The 15,172-nt window shown below is 36.3% G+C and overlaps 2 protein-coding genes across 5 annotated transcripts; both read left to right on the forward strand.

Annotated features, from left to right (window-relative positions):
• The first annotated feature begins 218 nt into the window (after window positions 1–218).
• On the forward strand, window positions 219–9,507 carry LOC131109629 (nucleolar transcription factor 1-like). 2 transcript variants are annotated; one of them, XM_058061830.1, is made up of 16 exons: window positions 219–439; window positions 515–690; window positions 1,921–1,992; window positions 2,076–2,231; window positions 2,306–2,370; window positions 2,446–2,533; window positions 2,829–2,899; window positions 3,858–3,999; window positions 4,067–4,108; window positions 4,185–4,253; window positions 5,358–5,419; window positions 5,699–5,888; window positions 5,982–6,029; window positions 7,495–7,563; window positions 9,095–9,163; window positions 9,246–9,507. In XM_058061830.1, exons 1-16 carry the CDS (start codon window positions 430–432, stop codon window positions 9,285–9,287), a joined length of 1,371 nt encoding a protein of 456 aa, XP_057917813.1. In that variant the 5' UTR covers window positions 219–429; the 3' UTR covers window positions 9,288–9,507. The 2 variants fall into 2 exon arrangements, with proteins under 2 accessions (XP_057917813.1, XP_057917814.1); XM_058061831.1 differs by lacking the exon at window positions 219–439 and having other exon boundaries at window positions 541–690; window positions 2,063–2,231.
• Window positions 9,508–10,288: 781 nt separating this feature from the next.
• On the forward strand, window positions 10,289–15,167 carry atxn7l3b (ataxin 7 like 3b). 3 transcript variants are annotated; one of them, XM_058061535.1, is made up of 9 exons: window positions 10,289–10,381; window positions 10,850–10,906; window positions 10,988–11,147; window positions 11,225–11,357; window positions 11,427–11,598; window positions 13,029–13,129; window positions 13,985–14,007; window positions 14,080–14,125; window positions 14,213–15,166. In XM_058061535.1, exons 3-9 carry the CDS (start codon window positions 11,097–11,099, stop codon window positions 14,290–14,292), a joined length of 606 nt encoding a protein of 201 aa, XP_057917518.1. In that variant the 5' UTR covers window positions 10,289–10,381; window positions 10,850–10,906; window positions 10,988–11,096; the 3' UTR covers window positions 14,293–15,166. The 3 variants fall into 3 exon arrangements, with proteins under 3 accessions (XP_057917518.1, XP_057917519.1, XP_057917517.1); XM_058061536.1 differs by having other exon boundaries at window positions 10,298–10,660; window positions 11,041–11,147; window positions 14,213–15,167; XM_058061534.1 differs by having other exon boundaries at window positions 10,300–10,660.
• The last annotated feature ends 5 nt before the right edge of the window (window positions 15,168–15,172 follow it).

A 15,172-nucleotide genomic window follows, 5' to 3' on the forward strand; every position in this document is an offset into this window, starting at 1 on the left:
TCCTACAGCTTGTGGACAAACATATTTAGGAATAAGAAACGGATGAGAATATTTTATTTTAATCAAAGATGTCATCATACACGAGGAAATGTGACGTTCATTAACAATATTCAAATTAATCAACTTGTGCTCGGTTTGTTTTATTGTGACTAACATACCCCTTCACACTAGATAGCGCTGTGACTGCTCGTCTCACATAATGAAGAAGCCTTTACTCGTACGCGATTGGCTGAGCTAACCGGAAGTCCATGACCACTATACACAGTCTTGCACGCGCGTTTGTTACAAAGTGTTGTTCTCTTGGATATTGTGTTTTAAAACAAACTACAAGAGGTGGATAAGTACACATTTTAAGGGAAATTTAGGTGTCACATTAAACTAATGTTGTGGAGGGCTCCTCTGTGGTGATTTACTGTGAATGAAGCTCAAATGGATACTGGTAAGTAGTAAATAACCCATAGTTGTACCCCGTTATGGCGATAAAGCAATGTAACACGCACTCTCTCCCACGAAGAGTGGACAAAAGAAAACCTCCAGAAGCTTCTGGCAGCTATGAAAACAAACATGTCGGAGCCTGAACGGACGAGACCATTCTACGAAGTCGTGAAGACGCTAGACTGGGAGAAGGTGGCGTTTCGTCCATTTTCACCCCAAGATTGTCAAGAAAAGTGGAAAATTGTGTCGCAAAAGGTGACCCGCATTAATGTTGTCAATAACTACCCATTATGGGTTATTGTTGCTGTTTTTTTGGGATGTAATGGTTTAATTTCATTTGAACATGCATCAGATTACAATTGAATGCATCACATAATCAGTTCACAGTTCCACATGTCCAAAAGGAGTAGGAAGAAGCAAAGCTTATTAAATCCTACCCCTCCATCTGGTACTTTTACAATCAGTAACTGTTACATTTGTTCACTTCCTGCTTTCCTAATATAGTTTAATTTTTTGTTATTATTTAATTTAAAATTTTCAAGTGCATTGTTTGAGGGTCTTACTCAATCCATTCCACAGTTTGATTCCACATACTGAAATGCTATGGCTTTTTAACGTAGTCCTAGCATAGAAGTGTTTCAAATGTACTTCTTCCCTGAGATCATATTTCTCCTCTCTTGTAGAGAAGTATTGGATGACATTTTTAGCTAATTGGTTATTTTTAGCCTTATGCATTATTTTAGCTGTTTGAAGATGAACTATATCAGCAAGTTGAAGTATTTGTCATTTTAGAAATAAGGAGTTAGTATGTTCTCTGTAGGCGGCATTATGAATTATCCTTACTGGCCTTTTTTGCAGTACATTTAGCGAGTGAAGATTGCTTTTATAGTTATTACCCCATATTTCCACACATCGGTTGGCGTTCTTATTTTTTATATTTTTTATTATTATTATTTATTATTATTATTTATTATTTTTAGCCTTATGCATTATTTTAGCTGTTTGAAGATGAACTATATCAGCAAGTTGAAGTATCTGTGATTTTAGAAATAAGGAGTTAGTATGTTCTCTGTAGGCGGCATTATGAATTATCCTTACTGACCTTTTTTTTTACAGTACATTTAGCGAGTGAAGATTGCTTTTATAGTTATTACCCCATATTTCCACACATCGGTTGGCGTTCTTATTTTTATATTTTTTATTATTATTATTTATTATTTTTAGCCTTATGGATTATTTTAGCTGTTTGAAGATGAACTATATCAGCAAGTTGAAGTATTTGTGATTTTAGAAATAAGGAGTTAGTACGTTCTTTGTAGGTGGCATTATGAATTATCATAATTATTATGATTTTTATTTTTAATGATTATGTTTAAGTTTTAATTATGAGCTAATGGTCTTTTGCTTTTGAGGTATCTTTGCAATCATGTTTTGTGATCCTGGTAAATTATTTCCACTCAAATGTTGCGTTTGCTTCTTTTTCAGACACGTAAATTCCGAACCCTCACAGAGCTTGTTGATGAAGCTGCAGATGATCTTTCCAATCCAACTATTAAGGTAAAATGCATCATGAGGTTGAGCGCTTAAAACTGAAAACTGTCCACTAAGTAGACCTAATTTTGTGCAGTCTGTCTTTGCAGTTAGAGCCAGACCCCCCAAAGAGACCCGGTCCTCCAAACTGCATCTTTTACAAAGAGAACATGGATAAGTACCATGAACAGAACCCAGGACTCGGTCGCCAGAAGCTCTTTTCACTAATAGTAAACAAGTACAAGACTCTGACGGATGAAGAGAAGGTAAAAATCATCTCTTATTTAATATCTCTTATTCCCAAGTGAAACATCAATGACTGTTTTTCTCGATATTTCAGGCTCCATATGTGGAGAAATACCATCGTGCGCTTGAAGAATACAATAAAAAGATTGAAGAATTAAGGTACTGGAATGAACACGGTGATGAAATGTAAATAATAATTTTTTAAAAATCAAAACTGAATGCTTGGTGTTGCAGGAAAGCGTCTATTCCTAAAAATAGCAAGACTCCAGTTGGCCAGCAGGGGGTGCAAGAGCAGAAGAAGCGCAATTTCACAGCCCGAAAAGTAAGGGTCACACATGTCATAATTTCGATGAGAATTAATAATTGCCTTGTCAGTACTTAGTTTTCTATCCTGTACCTTGCATTTTGAGACATTGTCCAGTGTCTTTATGTGACCGCAAAGATGCCTGTTCATAAATCTTTTTTTTTTAAATTGCTCAGTCTCAAGAGATTTTGATCCATTTCAAACGTAAATGTCTGTTTAATAAAGGAAATATATCAAAAAAAGTAATCAGAAATGTAATATTGTTTCTTTTTTGTTCACATTTAAGTTGATGCTTATTTTTCTTTCTTGCCAGGGGAAACAAGGTCATTGGAAAAAAAGCTTAGAAGAATCTAAAGGAGACGCCCTTCCTACCAAGCCTCCGACGTGAGACACTCTGATATATTGATTAAATAAGTGAAAAAAATCATAAAATTGCAACATAATACCCCCAAGCATTTGGGGCTTATTGTGCCAAAATGAATGTAAATAAATAAATGTCATTTATTTAATTAAATACATTTAAAAGGTCATGATATATATGTATGTATATATATATGCCTGTATGTATATATATGCATATGTGTATGTATATATACGCATATGTATATACATATATGTGTATATGCATATGCATTGTCTGTTAAATAAATTATTGACCAATTATTTCATATATATATATATATATGTTTTTTATATAAAATATAAAAATGCTGCATTTATGAATGTGCCAATATTAAATATAGGACCATAACAAACAAAAAAAAAATATATATATAATATTTTGGGGGGAATATGAATATGAATGTGCCAAAATTAAATATAGAACTATAAAGAATATATACATATATATTTTTTGTTATAGGTCAATATGAATATGCCTAAATTAAATATAGAACGATAACAAATATATATATATATTATATATTTCATATATATATATATATATATATATATAATACATTTTTGTTATCGTTCTATATTTAATTTTTACTTATTTATATATTGAACTATAACAATATATATATATATATATATATATATATATATATATATATATATATATTGTTATAGTTCATTTAATTTTTACATATATATATATATATATATGTATATACAGTATATAATTTATATATTTTTTGTTATAGTTCAATATTTAATTTTGGCACATTCATGAAAAAAAAGAAATATATATATATACTATAATAAAAAAAATTATATATATATATATTTTTTTTTTTTTTGTGTGTGTGTGTTATAGTTGTATATTTAATTTTGGCCCATTCATGAATGCAGCGTACTAAAGATAACGGTGAATTCAAGTGTTCTTCCATGTTGTGCTTAGGAGCGGTTATAATCTGTTCTGCAAAGAGCAGCTGGCCTCCATGGATGGCGTGGCCAAAAAAGGCTACGTGAGCACATGGGCCAAACGATGGCGCAAGTTGAGCGACGACGATAAAAACGACTTCCACATACGCTGTAAAAAGGTATGTATTTTTTGTACTTAGAGGATGCTCGGCAACTTCAATATCATGAAATGTTTTGCTTTTGCAGATGAAGAAAGATTACGCAGTGGAGCTGAACAACTATTTATTGGTGAGTTGTTTTCACGGCTCCAAACCTGAACTCCATCTGGAAGATTCTGGGTCAATTTCATGTTTGTGTTCTCCAGAGTTTTGACAGGGACGAGCAGCAGAGGATTCTGGATGAAAATGGCATCAAAAGACCAAAATCTGTTAAGGTAAGGAAGTAAATGTATGCGCTTTTGTTTTGCTCTTTTGTTTTTTTTTTGTTTTTTCAATTTTCAAATCATTGTAGAAGGAATATCTGTGATATTTAACAGAGGATATTCATTTTAAGGCATTTTAGAGCTGCCATCTCAGTTCACATACTTTTACTTCTACTTGAATTCATGTACTCTTATACATGTTCAAATCAAATTTAACTATGTTGACAGTTACTATGGTACCCATTATGTCATTGTACGGTCATATTACCTTAAATTAAATTAAAATTAAATAAAGTGTTTTTTTAATTAAATGTTATTTATTAAATTAAATGGTTTTTTATTAAATTAAATGTTTTTTTAATTAAATTAAATGTTTTTTTAAATTAATAAAACTTAAACTATATTAGGAAAGCAGGAAGTGAACAAATGTAACAGTTACTGATTGTAAATGTATGTCCATTATGTCATTGTATGGTCATATCACCCCGTACTTCGGTATGTGACTTAAATTAAATTATGTTTTTTTAAATTAAATGTTTTTTTAAAATTAAATTAAATAATTTTTTATTAAATTAAATGTTTTTAAAATTAAATTAAATTAAATGTTTTTTTAATTAAATTAAATGTTTTTTTAAATAAAATAAAAAACAAAAAAAACCTTAAACTATATTAGGAAAGCAGGAAGTGAACAAATGTAACAGTTACTGATTGTAAATGTATGTCCATTATGTCATTGTATGGTCATATCACCTTGTACTTCGGAATGTGACTTAACTTTTAAATTAAATTAAATAAAAATAAGATTAAATGTTTTTTTAATGTAATTAAAATTAGATTAAATGTTTTTTTTAATTAAATTAAATGTTTTTTTTTATTAAATTAAAAAAAAAACCTTAAACTATATTAGGAAAGCAGGAAGAGAACAAATGTAACAGTTACTGATTGTAAAAGTACCAGATGGAGGGGTAGGATTTAATAAGCTTTGCTTCTTCCTACTCCTTTTGGACATGTGGAACTGTGAACTGATTATGGGATGCATTCAATTGTAATCTGATGCATGTTCACATGAAATAAAACCAATACCATTACCAACTATGCTGGTTTTATGCCTTGCAGAACACTAAATTGCCAAGAAGGTCTGTGAAGAAATACGTCGGTGAGCCAAAGAAGCCACTGTGGTAAGGATACTTTTCCACTTTTCTGACCGATAAATATTGTTAGAATGTTGTATTATCGTGTTAAACGATGCAAAGTTTCAGATAATGACATTTTTCATATTTGGAAGTGAGCCCTGAAATAAGTTAGGCATGGCTTTGAACGCTCGGTTTCAGAGAGTCTTTGTCACGTCAGTGTGCCGACAGTGAGAACAAGCTGTAAAATGAGCATATATATAAGTCCCCTATAATAAAAAATATTATCAGTGGCCCAAGACAATTGAGTTGTCTCCTCTTTGACAGGTCAGGAAACAGCATTTTCTGCAAAGAGCAAATGCAGCAAATGAAGGAGGAGATCCCCAATCCTATGGAGCGCTTTATCCATGTCAGCCGCATGTGGAACCAGCTCAGCGACGGCGACAAGAGTCGCTACAATAGCAAAGTGAAAGAAAATGTCAGGAAGTATGCTGTGGAGCTGCAAGAGTGGTTTATGGTAAAAATAAAAAAAAAATATTTAAGTCAAAAGACACTGCTATAGATGTTTTTTTAACAGGTTTACATTGAATGTCCTTTTTTTACTTTGCAGACTTTGACAGCAGAAGAACAGGATGAGTACTGCACATCAAACTCTAGTGTGAGCTCTCTTTACAGTTCATTCATTTTCTACCGCTTATCCTCACGAGGGTCGCGGGGGTGCTGTCTTCGGGCTAGAGGCGGGGTACACCCTGGACTGGTGGCCAGCCAGCCAATCACAGGGCACATATAGACAAACAACCATTCACACTCACATTCATACCTATGGACAATTTGGAGTCGCTAATTAACCTAGCATGTTTTTGGAATGTGGGACGAAACCGGAGTACCCGGAGAAAACCCACGCATGCACGGGGAGAACATGCTAACTCCACACAGAGATGGCCGAGGGTGGGATTGAACTCGGGTCTCCTAGCTGTGAGGCCTGCACGCTAACCACTCAACCACCGTGCTAAACTTAAACATTCATTTTCTAACACTTACGCTCACAAGGGTCGCGGAGGTGCAGGAGCCTATCCCAGCTGTCTTGGGGCGAGAGGCGGGGTACATCCTGGACTGGTGGCCAGCCAATCACAGGGCACATATAGTCAAACAACCATTCACACTCACATTCATACCTATGGACAATTTGGAGTCGCCAATTAACCTAGCATGTTTTTGGAATGTGGGAGGAAACCGGAATACCCGGAGAAAACCCACGCATGCACGGGGAGAACATGCATTTGAATTCATGTAGTACGGAAGATGTACATTCTATACTAATTGTTCCTTAATATGTAAAATTCAATTTAAAATCAGTTTTGTAACTGTGAGAGGCACATTTTTGATATCAATATAGGTATTTTTAGTGCTTTTTATTAGAGAATATTTGCTTTCTTACAGATATAACAGTATACAGTTAATTGGCGACTCCAAATTGTCCATAGGTATGAATGTGAGTGTGAATGGTTGTTTGTCTATATGTGCCCTGTGATTGGCTGGCCACCAGTCCAGGGTGTGCCCCCCCCCTCTCGCCCGAAGACAGCTGGGATAGGCTCCAGCACCCCCCGCGACCCTTGTGAGGACAAGTGGTAGAAAATGAATGAATACTACCACATCTAAACTGGTGGACGAGTGGTTAGCGCGCATGCCACATAGCTAGGACACCCAAGTTCAATTCCACGGCCATCTCTGTGTGGAGTTTGCATGTTCTCCCCGTGCATGCGTGGGTTTTCTCCGGGTACTCTGGTTTCCTCCCACATTCCAAAAACATGCTAGGTTAATTGGCGACTCCAAATTGTCCATAGGTATGAATGTGAGTGTGAATGGTTGTTTGTCTATATGTGCCCTGTGATTGGCTGGCCACCAGTTCAGGGTGTACCCCGCCTTCCTAAGTTTCTATTACAGGATGTTTACATTTGTATTGAACTTACCACTGTGCCAATCAGAGAGCCCCACGGTTATTTGCTTTCAGTAGGAGACTCAACTGTTAACCGAAGAGGCGTTCATTGAAGCATTTACGGTATTTCTTCCTATTTTTTTTTCCAGTTCTTTTCTAACATGTCAAATATTTGTATCTGTTGCAGAAATGTTATTATCTCAATATGGATGGATCAAATAATGACACTGAGGAACCAAGCTTGCATCGACCATCAGTGAGTATCCCGCCCATTAAAGATGGGATTCTATCGTATTTACGCACATGAAAGTTGACGTTTTTTCCCTTTTTTATAAAAAGCATGAAAAATACGTCTCATTTTATTATGCCCATATGGGCATGCAAGCCAACAGGTGGCGCCCATAGGTATGAATGTGAGTGTGAATGGTTGTTTGTCTATATGTGCCCTGTGATTGGCTGGCTGGCCACCAGTCCAGGGTGTACCCCGCCTCTTGCCCGAAGACAGCTGGGATAGGCTCCAGCACCCCCGCAACCCCCGTGAGGATAAGTGGTAGAAAATGAATGAATGAATGGACAAAGGACAATAAAAAAGCATAAATAACTAAATACATTTTTTTTGGGCTGCATGGTGGGCGAGTGGTTAGCGTGCAGGCCTCACAGCTAGGAGACCGGTGTTCAATTCCACCCTAGGCCATCTCTGCGTGGAGTTTGCATGTTCTCATTGTGTGTAAGTGAATAAAGGATTTAATCGTGATAATTGCATTTTTGTCCACAGGCAACTCAGAATTAATCACATTTAATCGCAGATGGAAATAACTTTGATCTATAAATAGTATTTTCTATTCACTTTTATTCATGAAGTTATTAGTATGATTAATTATTAATAATAATTACTAATAATGGACAAGTGGTTACAGCACAGGCCACACAACTAGAAGACCTGAGTTTGATTCCCCGCTCTGTGTGGATTTTGCGTGTTAAATAAAATAATGCATCGGGCTGCACGGCGATCGAGTGGTTAGCGTGTAGACCTCACAGCTAGGAGACCCCAGTTCGATTAATTTAATCGCGATAATTGCATTTTTGTCCACAGGCCACTCAGAATTAATCACATTTAATCGCAGATGGAAATAAGTTTGATCTATAAATAGTATTTTTTATTCACTTTTATTCATGAAGTTATTAGTATGATTAATTATTAATAATATTTACTAATAATGGACGAGTGGTTACAGCACAGGCCACACAGCTACAAGACCTGAGTTTGATTCCCCGCTCTGGCATCTGTGTGGAGTTTGCATGTTCTCCCCGTGCATGCGTGGGTTTTCTCCGGGTACTCCGGTTTCCTCCCACATTCTAAAAACATGCTAGGTTAATTGGCGACTCCAAATTGTCCATAGGTATGAATGTGAGTGTGAATGGTTGTTTGTCTATATGTGCACTGTGATTGGCTGGCCACCAGTCCAGGGTGTACCTCGCCGGAAGACAGCTGGGATAGGCTCCAGCACCCCCTGCGACCCTCGTGAGGATAAGCGGTAGAAAATGAATGAATGATTTTTTTTGTTTGTACCATGAGTCACAGGGAAAGTAACAGCAACTGACTTTTCCGTATTATCAGTACAAAGTTCCGGAAAATGTGCTATCCCGAGCCTCCGCCACTCTCGGAACCCCAGATCCAGCAGAGAGGCTTTGAAAAATGGGTTTTTGATTAAGAGGAACCGTCCTATATTTGGATCCATATTGTGATATACCACACAAATACAATTTCTTTGCTGCATGTCTAACAGGATTCTGAAGACGAGGACATGGAGGTGAGCAGCAGCGATGAAGATGAAAGATATCTAGACGACAACGAGGTCAGAATTATAAAACATGGTTTTATATTGTTGTTAGTAACATCCGTTTAATATGTTGTCATGTTCATATGTTCATCCACAGGAGGAGGACATGATTGGTGACGCCACCTTTGATATGTTTTAGACGGATATCTCAACTCTGTGCAGTAATACTACAATTTTATGTTGTATTTACATGATGTGTATTGTTAAAAAAAATAATAACTGACCATCTTCAGGGGATTTTATATGTATGTATAATGTTGCACCTACTGTCCAGTTCACCTTTTTGTGCTCATGATTTTTAAAAAATATTTTTGATTTTTAATCATTCGAGAAATGGAAAACATTTGTGATGGAAATAAATAAATTGTAAAAAAAATTAATTAAATCAATACAGTATTATGTTACATAATTTTTTTTATATATATAATTATTTTTTTTTATAAATTTGTGAATCCATCCAATTTCTATGCTGCTTATCCTCACAAAGGTCGCTGGTATGCTGGAGCCTATCCCAGCTCACTTTGTTCAAGAGGCGGATTTACACCCTGGACTGGTCGTAATTTATGAATCATAACCTAAAATACTTGTATCTAATAATTAATGACTGATTTATTATTTATATTATTATATATTATTTATATATAGTTATTAATTCATTCATTTTCTACCGCTTTTCCTCACAAGGGTCGCGGGGGTGCTGGAGCCTATCCCAGCTCTTTGTTCGAGAGGCGGCTTTACACCCTGGACTGGTCGTAATTTATGAATCATAACCTAAAATACTTGTATCTAATAATTAATGACTGATTTATTTGTATTATTATTATATATTATTTATATATATTTATTATATATGATTTATTTTTATTTTTTCTTTTATTTCACAACGTCACAGCACATTAAAAAGCACCATACTGCAAACTGTAGGTTAAATATAAATATCGTTTCAGGTTACATTTTATTTCATTAATGCACAATTTTTTTTAATATATATTTTTTGCATGATTAATTAATTATCCTGCATATTTAACATAAATCTTTTTATTCACACAATTCATGCTAATGTGAAAGTTATTAATTATAAGACATTTTAAAGTAATTCAATGAATTCTAATTCGCACCAGTGACGTGCTGTAAAGCAACCGAAGGGGGAGAAGGTGGGAACTACACGTCTCTCCCCGATCGATTGCTTCTGTCTTGATCTCAGAAGTTAAAGATGGATGCCTGCCGCAATTGGTAAATAAACACAATTAGACATTTATCGCCGTCGAGGCTGCCGCGTTCTTAACGGGCGATGCTTAAACTCGACGCCGAGATTCTTAACTTGTCATCGGTTCGTTTTTTTACGGACGCCGGAGAGACTGTGGAGAAAAGGAGAGCCGCATTGCAGCGGTTTGTTGCGCTTCGGGAGACGATCCTCCTCTTCGCCGGGGGGTCGATTGGCTTTCTTTCAACGGCGACAAAAACAATTCACTGCATCTTAAAAGGCGCCAAATCAGAGCCTAAATCTTAATGGTAACATGCTATGTTTTGCTAGGTGTGGATGTTAGCATGTTGTTAGCCTGGTTAGCTTACCGCCTTTTGCTGTAACCATTCAAGCCTTTCTTTGTTTTGTTCCTGCTGCTTTTTGATTTTGGGGGGGTTGGGGGTTGATGTACGAAAGTGAAAAACAAACTACTTCTAACTACTTTTGTTCTTTTATAGCTTATAGACTCCGGAAGAGACAGTGAAAGAGCTTAGGTTGTCTTCTAACGTTCAAATGTGAGTCGCTGTAGTACATTCATTTAATTCATGTCATTGACAACAACTGTAATTTAAAAGTATTAACACTATTTGCTGCAGTCCTGTTTTTTTTTTTTTTTTGGTTTGTTTTTTTGTTTTGTTTTTGGCCGAAGCTTGCTGAGCTACAGCATGACCACAGCAGTGACTGCTCATCTGGTAGTTCTGGCAAATGAAAATGGAGGAGGTTTCAATGTCCAGCCTGGACAACAGCAAGCTGGAGGTACGGTAATAAAATTATACACAGTAAAAAAAAATGTTTTTAAAGATTGTCATGTGACTTGGTTACCTTCCTGCCAGGGTCTAGCTCAGGACATCCTGTCTGACCTGGTTGAGGATGCATGCTTGGGCCTCTGCTTTGAGGTCCACCGGGCTGTGAAGCAGGGCTACTTCTTCCTGGATGACACGGACCAAGAAAGCATGAGGGACTTTGGTAAAAACATATCTTTTATATATTTACAACGCTGATGACTTCACTGTACTGACTGTTCTTTGTTTAAAGAAATTGTGGACCAGCCGGGTTTGGATGTGTTCGGCCAGGTGTACAACCAGTGGAAGAACAAAGAGTGCGTGTGTCCAAACTGCAGCAGGAGTATCGCTGCGTCTCGCTTTGCTCCGCACTTGGAGAAATGTCTCGGAATGGGACGCAACAGCAGCCGCATAGCTAACCGCAGGTACGACACAGTGAGCACGCGCCACATTGCCACTTGTGATGTCATCATGGACATGTGGTAGATGATTCTGGTAAAAAAAATCAGTGCCAAAGAGGATTAAGGCAGTGCTAGATAATGGTGGGCACATTCAATATTAACAAGGACGCTAATTAGACAATTCATGTTCATGTGAAAAGCCCTCTAGACATGAAGTAACACCCCTATAGTCACCTTTACACTTATATTACCTAATAAAGTATCAATAATAAGCATAGTAAGTAATTTAAGACATAAAAATACTTGTTTTACTGCATCACACTTGACTGTACACAATACACAGTGGATAACTATACTGCTATACAAGATGTACACTGACTACTCTATAGTATATGTACTATATGCGCTCTATCATATAGTATATGCACCCCTCATCATTTTTCATGGTTAATGCCTTATTTACGAATGGAATATAGTCTTAGTCATGGCATACAAAACCTATTTATAATATTCCAAATATGGTTTTTAATATTATTGGAGCCCTCTAGACATGAAGTAACACCCCTATAGTCACCTTTACACTTATATTACCCAATAAAGTATCAATAATAAGCATAGTAAGTAATTTAAGACATAAAAATACATGTTTTACTGCATCACGCTTGACTGTACACAAGGCACAGTGGATAACTCTATACTGCTAGTACAGTAGTCATGGCATAGAAAACCTATTTATAACATTCCAAATATGTTTTTTAATATTATTGGAGCCCTCTAGACATGAAATAACATCCCTATAGTCACCTTTACATTTGTATTACCCAATACAGTCGACATAATAAGCGTAGTAAGCAATTTAAGACATAAAAATACATGTTTTATTGTACACAAGGCACAGTGGATAACTCTATACTGCTATACAAGATGTACACTGACTACTCTATAGTATACACATGTTTACCCCTCATCTTTCATGGTTAATCCCTTATTTATGAATAGAATATAGTCTTAGTCATGGTATAGAAAACCTCTTTATAACATTCCAAATATGGTTTTTAATATTATTGGAGCCCTCTAGACATGAAATAACACCCCTATAGTCACCTTTACACTTGTATTACCCAATAAAGTAGCAATAATAAGCATAGTAAGCAATTTAAGACATAAAAATACATGTTTTACTGCATCACGCTTGACTGTACACAAGACACAGTGGATAACTCACCAAACATTACAAAAACAAAAAACATTACTGACACCTAGTGGCCAGTGTTGAATACTACATGTCATTCACATTCATGTCTTTTGAATACATTCTGCCTGTTTATGTATATTAGTTCATCCAGCCGTTTTTATGCTTGAAGATGCTTAATTTAGGCAAGAAATATGTGAAATATATTGTCATTTTAACAGCTCTTTTCTATAGTAACCCCAAGTCCTTGTTTGTGTTACAGAATAGTGACGGGTAATAACACCAACAACAAGTCTGAAAGCGACCAAGAAGACAACGACGATGTCAACGATAACGACTGGTCTTACGGGGCGGAAAAGAAAGGTGTTTTTTTTGTTTTTTTCTCCTCTGTCTACATTATTCACCCAAATATAACACAACCCAGGCTACATGGCGGCCCCACGGCTAGTAGACCCGAGTTCAATTCCACCCTCGGACATGTCTGTGTGGAGTTTGCATGTTCTCCCCGTGCATGCGTGGGTTTTCTCCGGGTACTCCGGTTTTACTCCCACATTCCAAAAACATGTTAGGTTAATTAGCGACTCCAAATTGTCCATAGTTATGAATGTGAGTGTGAATGGTTGTTTGTCTATATGTGCCCTGTGATTGGCTGGCTGGCCACCAGTCCAGGGTGTACCCCGCCTCTCGCCTGAAGACAGCTGGGATAGGCTCCAGCGACCCTCGTGAGGAAAAGCGGTAGAAAATGAATGAATTAATGATAATTTGCACGCCGGACAAGTGGTTAGCGCGCAGACCTCACAGCTAGGAGACCCGAGTTCAATTCCACCCTCAGCCATCTCTGTGTGGAGTTTGCATGTTCTCCCTGTGCATGCGTGGGTTTTCTCCGGGTACTCCGGTTTCCTCCCACATTCCAAAAACATGCTAGGTTAATTAGCGACTCCAAATTGTCCATAGGTATGAATGTGAGTGTGAATGGTTGTTTGTCTATATGTACCCTGGCCACCAGTCCAGGGTGTACTGCTGGGATAGGCTCCACCACCCTCCGCGACCCTTGTGAGAATAAGCGGTAGAAAATGAATGAATAACACGACCCCTCTTTTTTAAGACATGTTTTTAGATAAATTATGATGTTTTGTATATATAAATCTCTAGAACTAGAAAAAAATACTCTCATATTTGGGTTATTATTAATGCACTTTCCCCCCCATCAATTTACAGCCAAGAAAAGGAAATCTGATAAGGTAAGCTATTTTTTTTAGTTTGATTATTACTGTTCATTTTTTACTTAGTAATAATTTTCCCCCTACCTCCAGAATCCAAATTCACCCAGAAGATCCAAATCATTCAAGCATAAGAGCAGTAAGTAAAAACCCGCTTGTTTATGAATATGATTGAATTAAAATGACAGTATTAATGAGACTCTGCCTCCTCTGCTTCTCTTAATAGGTATGATGGGCCCTCGGCGGCGTATGGACAACCAGGAGAGCCCACGCATGTTGATGAAAGATGAGGCGTTCCCTCAGTGACACACACACACACACACACACAAAGACCAACACTACTTTAATCATGTGAAAAATGTTGGTGTTATTGGTGATTTTTTTTTCCTGCAGATTCTGACCTCTCTCTTTATACTTGACATTTTTATTTTTAATCCCACCCCCACATAAAAAAATAATCATACCAACAATGGCATTTTAGTTTAAATACAATAATCAATCATTTCAGGTATTTCAAGCATATGTACAGTAAATCACTCGGTGTCCCAGCATTGTTATGAAAGGACATGATTCATTATAAAAGTGAGTGCTTTTGTATTTCATTAAAAAAAATCTCATTTTTGATATCTAAGGGTCATATTACGTTTCAGACAATCGTCATAAGGAATGGTTTGTCTGTTGTTTTTACATCAAATTATCAGTGTGTGTGTTTTGCAAGAGTTATCATTCACCAGTGAGTGATTTAATTTAGTTGTACAAGCAGTTCTTTGCTGCACAAAGCAGGTGTTTTTTTTTTTTTGTATTTTTCTTTAGGACGGTGGCAAAAATGTCTTTGTTTACATTGTCAAAGGGTTAGACAAATCCTCGGTGTGATGTGGTAGTGTAAATATTCCAGTAGTTGAATTGCTGCTATCATGGCTCAGTTTCTTTCATCTGTCTAGCATAATAATAAATGATTTGTTACACGTCTTTTTTTTTGTATGGATACAATTTGAATGTGACTACGGTATCAAAGCTGCAAAAGCATCACAGTATTACTGCATAGCCGCTAACAACCAACAGGAGGTGCTGTTGAACCTAGAAATACATAGTACGCTTGTACAGTAACACTGTTATTAAAACAATTATTATTTTGTAAATTTATTTTTACATTTTATTGCCTGAAGTGATCAAAGTGACCAAAATC

The sequence above is a fragment of the Doryrhamphus excisus genome, chromosome 22, assembly GCF_030265055.1.
Source record: "Doryrhamphus excisus isolate RoL2022-K1 chromosome 22, RoL_Dexc_1.0, whole genome shotgun sequence".
NCBI lineage: Eukaryota > Metazoa > Chordata > Actinopteri > Syngnathiformes > Syngnathidae > Doryrhamphus > Doryrhamphus excisus.